This window comes from Henckelia pumila, chromosome 4 (assembly GCF_033568475.1).
Source record: "Henckelia pumila isolate YLH828 chromosome 4, ASM3356847v2, whole genome shotgun sequence".
Lineage (NCBI taxonomy): Eukaryota > Viridiplantae > Streptophyta > Magnoliopsida > Lamiales > Gesneriaceae > Henckelia > Henckelia pumila.
This window is the reverse complement of record NC_133123.1, coordinates 134,913,958-134,923,323: the sequence shown is the minus strand read 5'-3', so window position 1 is coordinate 134,923,323 and position 9,366 is coordinate 134,913,958. Positions and strand designations below refer to the sequence as shown.

Sequence of the window (9,366 nt, the reverse complement as noted above, 5' to 3'; positions counted from 1 at the left end):
TTCAATTGTGTGATTTTTCCGGTTGGAAATTATACAACTCCACGATTTATTATGCCATATCTCGATGATCTGGATCATTTCTTTGAATACTCGTGGGGTGATGCTGCGTACCGATTCCTTTGCGAGAACATGGCTGCCCATATCGGTGGTGAACAAGGTGTAGTAGAACGAAAGAAGTATCTAGATGGTTGTTTAGTGGGGTTGATGGTTAGTATTTATTGTCCTTAATACATTGGTCATATATAACATTTCTTCTTGTACATACTTAATCTAAAAATCTTTCAATGTAGGCATGGTTGTATGAGAGTGTACCTTTGTTTGCCATTCAGACAAGTATTAGGAAATTTCCCCGTGTGTTTCGTTGGGCGAAGTGCAAAATTCCTAACAATTCTGATTCTGCCGAAGAATTGTTTAACACAATTACAAGAATGAAGGTCCTATTTGATATGTCATTTTGATATAATATTATCCAAAATAATTATAAGGTTCTAACTTTGCGATTTTATGTTATAAATAGATTGTTCCTATAGTTTCATTCCCTAACGAAAGAGTGTTTGTTGAGGAGATATCTTCCAGCGCTGTGGTACGTGAAGTGATGCGTATTTATACTTTGTCCAATTAATTGTAATGTTCTTAAAGTTTGTTGATGAATTCTGTGATTGATTTGTTACAGGTAATGTCAACAATGAATGAGTATATTTTGAAAACAGATGTCACTCGTTTGGAGAAGATTGTTAGGGAACAGTCTTCTGAGATTGAGAATTTGAAACGCAGATACGGTTCGAAAAGTGGTGCTGGAAAAATTAGTAGTCAAAAAAATTCTGGTGGTAAGGATTTTGATGGCAATTTCAATGACTTATATAGTGTGCAGATTGAGACACAAGTTCCAAAAATTCATGAAAATGTGAATGATGTTGCTGATGAACTGGAGGATGGATTTGAAAAGTTAGATGAGAAGGAAGGTGATAAAATGCAAGTAGAAAATGAAGTTGAGAATGAACCAAAGAAGATAGTTGATGATGTGATTGTGGATTCTATTAAAATGACCTCAAAGGATGATGGAGAAGCCTCCGGTCAAAATATTGATGATCGTGTTTCAAAATTGCTGGTTGACGAGAGCGATGCTGCAAGTGGATTTGATCCTAAGAAGATTGTAAACATAAGAAAGAAAGTGGAGCGCGCGAGTAGGAGTAACAAGGAGAGTTGGATGAATGTGCCGAGAAGAGTTTCAAAATGATTGAGAGAGAAATCTAGTAGTTTGGTTGGTAGTACGACAGAGGTAATAGTAATATATTACGTATAGTTGTTTATTTTCTTTATTTGATATGTGACTTATATTGCTTCTATTTGAATTATTGTGTGTTTCATTAGGATGACTACATCGTAGATCTTGATCGTGTTGTTGAGCAGGTGACACTAGATGTTGGACAGGTGGTGGAGGATCCTTTGCAAGCATACAAGGGTCGGACAGATTTTTGTGGACACGATTTAGTGACTGATTCAGAGAGAAAAGCCATTACTTCTTTTCTTTCACGGGAAAAATTGGAGTAAGTCATCATGTTTATTACATTGTATATTTTAACTAGTGCACTGAATTTTTTTTTACACAGTTGTGTGGTGTGGAATGACTCATACCTATCAGTGGAAGGACCTCAATTATGTGATCTGTTGTTTGGCAATGATGTCCGGGGAGAGATAATAGAATGCTACCTGAAAATTTTGTGCCGCTCCAATAACCACGACCTCCCCATTTATACGGTTCAACCTTGGGTTCAGGTTTGTATGGCTACCTTTGTAATTAACCGTATTTCATCCACTGTTCTTCTATTTATGTATTTAAGTATTAAAATTGATTGTTGACAATTTAAATATTTTTTGTAGCGTGATGTATTAAAAGTACTTGGTGAGCATTACAAGAACAAATCACTTGAGGATCATCAATACGTGGACTTCCTCTCGAAGTGTACGAAGAGTACTGTGGTGAAGTTACACGATCTAAATAAGGAAGTAATGATGATATGCAGATATGTATTATTCCCTATTGGTGTGAGATCCCATTGGTTTTTGCTTGTGTGGAATAATGAAAAAAAGGAATTTGTGGTGAGGAACTCAATAGACAGCTCATATGACAGGACAAGTGCGAGACAGTTTGTAAGTCTTTCATTATTGTACCTCCCTCATTATGTGATGCAATTAGTTCACTATTACAATAATTCGATTTGTGTCCAGGTTGAATTTCTATTAGGATACTTGAGGCTGTTCAAGGACCTTGACCTTTCCAATTGCACCGTTGGATTCCCAAAGTGTAGAGTCCAAGGGCCTAATCCCGATTGTGGTGTGTTTACTTGCCTATGGGCAAAGTGCTATGCTCGTGATGACCCGTTTACATGGAATCATCAGAATGATTGCAAAATAGATGGTATAAGGGCATACGTTGCTGCAGCCATCCTAAGTGACGAATATGGTTTGAGTAAAATGAGTTGACAGAAATGATAATGGAGTGGACAATGATTTTTGTTAGTGTATTTGGTAGTTTGGTTGAACATACTGGTGCTTATTACACCATAACTATTTTTGGTGTATTGATCGGATGCATAACTGTTTTGTTGATGAATTTGGTACTGTATCAGGGAAGTAAAAACGTTTTTTACTTGATTTGCTACATAGTGTACTACTTATCTATGTAACTGATACTGCAAATAGGCTATGTTATGCTTCATGTTTCTTCTACTGTATTACTCCAATCGTCTATATTATGTTTCTTTTATCTATGTATGGACAATGTACCACATTTAACCAATGCTTATACCACACTCAGGCATTATTGTACTTTATTTGCAAGGGCTTGTACTACATATCAATAAAGTTTGTACTGCTATTTTTACAATGCACCAGCACCACAATGGAAAACATTTATGGACGATGTAGCACATTTAACCAATGCTTATACCACAATCAGGCATTATTGTACTTTATTTGCAAGCTCTTGTACTACATATCAATATATTTTGTACTGCATTTTTTACAATGCACCAGCACCACAATGGAAAATATTTACGGACGATGTACCACATTTATCCAATTCTTATACCACACTCAGGCATTATTGTACTTTATTTGCAAGGGCTTGTACTACATATCAATAAAGTTTGTACTGTTTTTTTGCTAATGCACCAGCACCACAATGGAAAACATTTATGGACGATGTACCACATTTAACCAATGCTTATACCACATTCAGAAATTATTGTACTTTATTTGCAAGGGCTTGTACTACATATCAATAAAGTTTGTACTGCTATTTTTACAATGCACCAGCACCACAATGGAAAACATTTATGGACGATGTACCACATTTAACCAATGCTTATACCACAATCAGGCATTATTGTACTTTATTTGCAAGCTCTTGTACTACATATCAATATATTTTGTACTGCATTTTTTACAATGCACCAGCACCACAATGGAAAATATTTACGGACGATGTACCATATTTATCCAATTCTTATACCACACTCAGGCATTATTGTACTTTATTTGCAAGGGCTTGTACTACTTATCAATAAAGTTTGTACTGTTTTTTTGCCAATGCACCAGCACCACAATGGAAAACATTTATGGACGATGTACCACATTTAACCAATTTTTATACCACACCCAGACATTATTGTACTTTATTTGCACGGGCTTGTACTACATATCAATAAAGTTTGTACTGTTTGTTTGACAATGCACCAGCACCACAATGGAAAACATTTATGGATGATGTACCACATTTAACCAATGCTTATACCACACTCAGGCATTATTGTACTTTATTTGCAAGGTCTTGTACTACATATCAATAACATTTGTACTGGTTTTTTGCCAATGCACCAGCACCACAATGGAAAACATTTATGGACAATGTACAAAATATTACGAAGTAGCATACCACAATAAGGCATTATACCAAATTTTACATCGGATCAAACCATAATAAGACAATATTATACTTCATTAGAATGCATAAACATGTGATAGTCATGATTGATACTACAATATTAGACATTTTATAAGTAAACATGTGTTAAATAACATTGATGTTACAAATTTTGGACAATGGATACATAGATAAGATTGTTTTAACCATAAATGTTACATATGCATATACAATGATCGAATACATATGCATGTGTTTGGTAATTATCATATATGCAAATAAATTAGACATTAAAATGCATTAACATGTGATAATCATCACTGAAAATACTATAATAGAAATTTTATGTATAAACATGTGTTAATCATGTGGTACATCATCAGCAAATGTTTTTCATTGTGGTGATGGTGCATTGTCAAAAATGCAGTACAAAATATATTTATATGTAGTACAAGACCTTGCAAATAAAGTACAATAATTCCTGATTGTGGTATAAGCATTGGTTAAATGTGGTACATCGTTCATAAATGTTTTCCATTGTGGTGCTGGTGCATTGGCAAAAAAACAGTACAAACTTTATTGATATGTAGTACAAGCCCTTGCAAATAATGTACAATAATGTCTGGGTGTGGTATAAGAATTGGTTAAATGTGGTACATCGTCCATAAATGTTTTCCATTGTGGTGCTGGTGCATTGGCAAAAAAACAGTACAAACTTTATTGATATGTAGTACAAGCCCTTGCAAATAAAGTACAATAATGCCTGAATGTGGTATAAGCATTGGTTAAATGTGGTACATCGTCCATAAATGTTTTCCATTGTGGTGCTGGTGCATTGGCAAAAAAACAGTACAAACTTTATTGATATGTAGTACAAGCCCTTGCAAATAAAGTACAATAATGCCTGATAGTGGTATAAGAATTGGATAAATGTGGTACATCATCCGCAAATGTTTTTCATTGTGGTGCTGGTGCATTGTAAAAAATGCAGTACAAAATATATTGATATGTAGTACAAGAGCTTGCAAATAAAGTACAATAATGCCTGATTGTGGTATAAGCATTGGTTAAATGTGGTACATCGTCCATAAATGTTTTCCATTGTGGTGCTGGTGCATTGTAAAAATAGCAGTACAAACTTTATTGATATGTAGTACAAGCCCTTGCAAATAAAGTACAATAATGCCTGAATGTGGTATAAGAATTGGTTAAATGTGGTACATCGTCCATAAATATTTTCCATTGTGGTGCTGGTGCATTGGCAAAAAAACAGTACAAACTTTATTGATATGTAGTACAAGCATTTGCAAATAAAGTACAATAATTTGTCTTAATGTGGTATACTACTTAGTAATATTTGGTACATCTTCAATACATGTTTTCATTGTGGTGTTGATGCATTGTCAGAAAGGCAGTATCATTTATATTGATCCGTAGTACGTGTTCTTAAAAATTAAGTATAATTTGTCCTGATTGTGGTATTCTGTTTAGTACAATGTAGTACATTGTCCACACGTTTTCCATTTTGGTGTTGGTGCATCGTCAAAATGGTAGTACCAAGTATATTGATCTGTAGTACATCAGCTTCCAAATTAAGTATAATAGTGCCTATTTGCAGTATAAGTTACATAGATAAGTAGTACACTATGTAGCAAATGAAATAAAAAGCGTTCTTATATCCATGATACAGTACCAACTTCATCAACATTACCAAATAGAATATCAACTTTACCAAAACTACCAAATACACTACCAACTTCACCAACACAGTTATGCATTCGATCAATACACCAAAAATAATTGTGGTATAATAAGCACCAATATGTGCTACATATTCATTACATTTAATATGCAAACAACAAAAGGTATATCAAGACATATGATTACCCAAAATATATAATCTATAGCATATGAGTGCTGACAAAAATAGCCCTATCTAGCAACTATATTTCTTCTTTGCATGTCTTGTGATTGTAACAAAAAAATAGCCCATCTACATAATATATCGCTTCTTTGCATGTTCTGTGATTCTGACCAACAAAAACAGCCCATCCACATACTATATTGCTTCCTTGCATTTTCTACGGTTATGCCCTGGTTTGTGACACCGTGCGCACTTGGTAACACGTTTCTTTACTTGAGATGGGAATCTTTGTGTCCTTCTACGTCCTGGCTGCGATCGGACATCCGGAGGTCTAATTATATCGCCATTAGAATGTGGTAAATCAGCATTGAAATCAAATGTAGGGATTGGATTGACAACTGCCGCATAAGCTCTTCGATAATTTTCAACTTTGTAGCAAGAGTCACAAAAGTCATATATTGACAAACCCTTTGACTCAATAGCAGCACAAGCATGGTTACAAGGGATCCCATTAATTTTTCAGATTCTACATGAGCAACTCCAGTTTCCCAGATCCACTGCACAACTTTTATCACCATCCAAAACCTCAAAAAGCAATGAACTAGACCTATCAACCTTCAAATTTCGAGATTTAGTGTAGTTTTGTAACAAACTACTTTCTGGCTTAGGAGATAGGATTCCAACCATTAGGAGAGACGACTCTCGTCTTTTATTCATCATGCTCATTATTTGTAACCGTATTGTATCAATCATGGATACAATTGGCAAATACCTTGCGGGTTTAACCCAACTATTCCAACATTCTGCTTGATTGTTGTTGATTATGCCCCATCTTTTTCCAGAAAATAAGCAATTTGCCCAATTCTCGGGTTCTGAATTTTTAATAAATTCTTTTGCAAGAGGCATTGACTGGATTATACTAGTAATATGAACAATAAACTCACTCTCAGTTGCCGCGTATGCTGCTTTGTGGAATATAGATTCCCAATACTTTTTGTTGTGCAATGGATACTTCTTCAAAATCTAAAATTTAAATAAAACAATATTAAAAATCTCGCATACAAAAAATATTATTTAAAATAAAATGAACTATTATAGAACTTACCCGCGTACGAAAATTATCCACCAAGTGTCGTAGACCATATGCATGGTGACTACCGGCGAATATATTGGGGATTGCCTTAACAAGACCACTATGTCTATCAGAAAAAAAAGTGAACTGTGAGAAAACTACACAATTTTGCATTGTCAAGACTCCCCTCAGTTTCAAACAGAACCATTCCCAGTTAGCATCATTCTCAGCCTCCACAACCGCAAATGCTAAAGTGAATAGGTCATCATTAGCATCTTTTGTCACAGCACTTAGTATGCAACCTTTGAATTTATTTTTTATATGTGTTCCATCTAAAAAAATCAACGGTCTGCATCCCTTAACAAATCCAACAATACATGCATGTAAAGATATAAAAAGTCGTCGAAATTTGTTCATTTCATCAACCTCACAATCAGCCCAACTACCAGGATTTGTTTGTTTCAAAGCATCACAATACCACCTCAATTTATCAAAACATCCTTTCTCTGTCCCATAAAGTTGATGCATTGCTATTTCTTTCCCCATCCATGCTGTATGGTACTTCAATTCAACGCCATATTCCCTATGAATATCTCTTACAATTGCGGACGGTCGGTATGATGGTTCTCCTCTCAATTTATCTTTAATGATATTCGCCACCCAAACAGAATCAGCCTTTGGATGGCCTCTGCTCCGAAGATTTGCCTCTTCACATACGTGCTGAAGACAGCATTTTCTAATTCCAAACGTTCCATCTGCCTTATATTTGGATGCATATATTTTCCATGAACAACCACTGACATTACAAACAATGAATACCTTTTGTTGGTCATTTTTCTTATACACGAACGATCTCATGGTAGCAATAACATAGTTTTTAAGAACCTTTCGAAACTCATCAGCATTTTTAAAATTTTGCCCCTCTCCACGAATCAAATGACTCCAAGCATCAATGGAGTTACTTTGTAGAACCATTTCATATTGAGATGCACTCGAAGAACCATTATCCGCATCAAACTCATTCCTTAATTAAAGAAAAACAACAATAAAATATTTCAGTAAATCACTTGAAATACCAACATCCATATCTTAAATAAAATGTACTTACTAACTGTATGAATAAATTAAAGGTAAATTGAAATATTTATTTCTATCGTTCGGGTGTAGCACAACTAAAAACAGAGAAAGACATGAATTACCTCAGAATATTCTTGTCACTTGAAATAATTTCTTCTTTTCGGATTGCTATCATGTCAATGATGTTTACTTTCATGTACACAAACAATCGGATCATATTACTAACATCTTGATCTTCATTCAATGTCACATATAACTTTCGGTGAGGTGCAAGATATTGTAAGAAGGTTGAAGAAGGATTGATTTGATCACATTTTTTGCCAAGTTGCAAATACATCTGCATTAGACTCATATCCTCCTCTATTGTAAAGATAAACAAATTCTTACTGTAAGAACAACTTCCTAGCAGCATCATACCACCTTCACTATTGACTCCACTATCTTCAGACAAAAAAAAAAAAAAAGTGTTATGTAAGCTCAACATTTGTCTAGTTTTAAAAAAAAATTTACTTTGGGGATTTTCTCAAACCTACTGAAAAATGAAATTTACTTTGGGATTTTCTCAAACTTACTTGAAAATTAACAATGACAATCATCCATTTAATATAGTTTAAAATCGATAACATTACCAAATTCAAAACAGTAACGAACACAAGAATGAAAAATATACAAATAAAATCAAGATCAAAATAATGTAACACAAATTGCATTAAAAAATAGGGCAAAGGCGACAAACAGAACAGAAAAGCCCACTTCCTCATTTTCTTAAGTTCGGATCTCTTCTTCCTGTCGTCGCCCCTTGCAAAACTTCTTCCTGTCGTCGCAGGCCAGTGGTTCTTACGCCCCATGGGTTTTGCTATGGTTTCCTACATTGAGGAGAATAAATGGTTATGGCTTCTCTTCCGTTGGTAGGCTTCAGCGATGAGATGGATGAATGAGTTTTCTGGTTAGGGCCCGATGCATTAGAGATTGGGGGAGGAAGATGACGAAGTGAGAGAGAGAGAATACAATATTTACATATAATAATGAATAAATAAAAAAAAGGGAACAAAAAGCTAAAAAAAGTCAATAGGGAGTTAGAAATAAATTTTGTAATGCATTAGGAAGTCAAAACTAAATTTGTCTGACATTGGTACTGAATCAAAAATTAAGTTTTGGATTGGGGATTTAACTCCAAGTCCCCCTTTTTTTTTTCTCCTTTTCAATTTGTGATCTGTAATTGACTGCTTAATTATTTGTTATGCATATATCGCAATCCACCATCGGGCAATAAATATTCTAAACCCTAACTCGATCATTTGCACCAAACATCTAATCATCATTTTAAGAAAATTTGCTAAATACAGATTAAAGTGTATCAAATGTAATAGCCACTTCAAAATATGCACAGAAAATTAAGTACACTTCCATGCTGGTATCATACTTGAT

At 34.5% G+C, this 9,366-nt stretch overlaps 1 protein-coding gene and 1 long non-coding RNA gene across 2 annotated transcripts; one reads left to right on the top strand and one right to left on the bottom strand.

Annotated features, from left to right (window-relative positions):
• The first annotated feature begins 984 nt into the window (after positions 1-984).
• On the top strand, positions 985-1,749 carry LOC140894723 (uncharacterized). The gene is made up of 3 exons (XR_012153913.1): positions 985-1,279; positions 1,372-1,547; positions 1,611-1,749. It is a non-coding gene; the product is annotated as an uncharacterized lncRNA (long non-coding RNA).
• Positions 1,750-6,308: 4,559 nt separating this feature from the next.
• On the bottom strand, positions 6,309-8,786 carry LOC140861811 (uncharacterized). Its single transcript, XM_073264817.1, has 4 exons — positions 8,675-8,786; positions 8,061-8,379; positions 6,895-7,885; positions 6,309-6,812 (listed from the first exon to the last, which is right to left on the bottom strand). The coding sequence occupies exons 1-4, from the start codon at positions 8,784-8,786 to the stop codon at positions 6,309-6,311; spliced, it is 1,926 nt and encodes a 641-aa protein (XP_073120918.1).
• Positions 8,787-9,366: the final 580 nt, after the last annotated feature.

Excerpts from the sequence above, each read along its gene's own strand:
- LOC140861811 (XM_073264817.1), bottom strand. The coding sequence starts at position 8,786 with ATGGGGCGTAAGAACCACTGGCCTGCGACGACAGGAAGAAGTTTTGCA. Across the intron at positions 8,380-8,674 it reads GAAGTGGGCTTTTCTGTTCT|ATAGTGGAGTCAATAGTGAA; the intron begins GTTTGTCGCCTT and ends TTTTGTCTGAAG. Across the intron at positions 6,813-6,894 it reads TGGATAATTTTCGTACGCGG|ATTTTGAAGAAGTATCCATT; the intron begins GTAAGTTCTATA and ends TTTAAATTTTAG.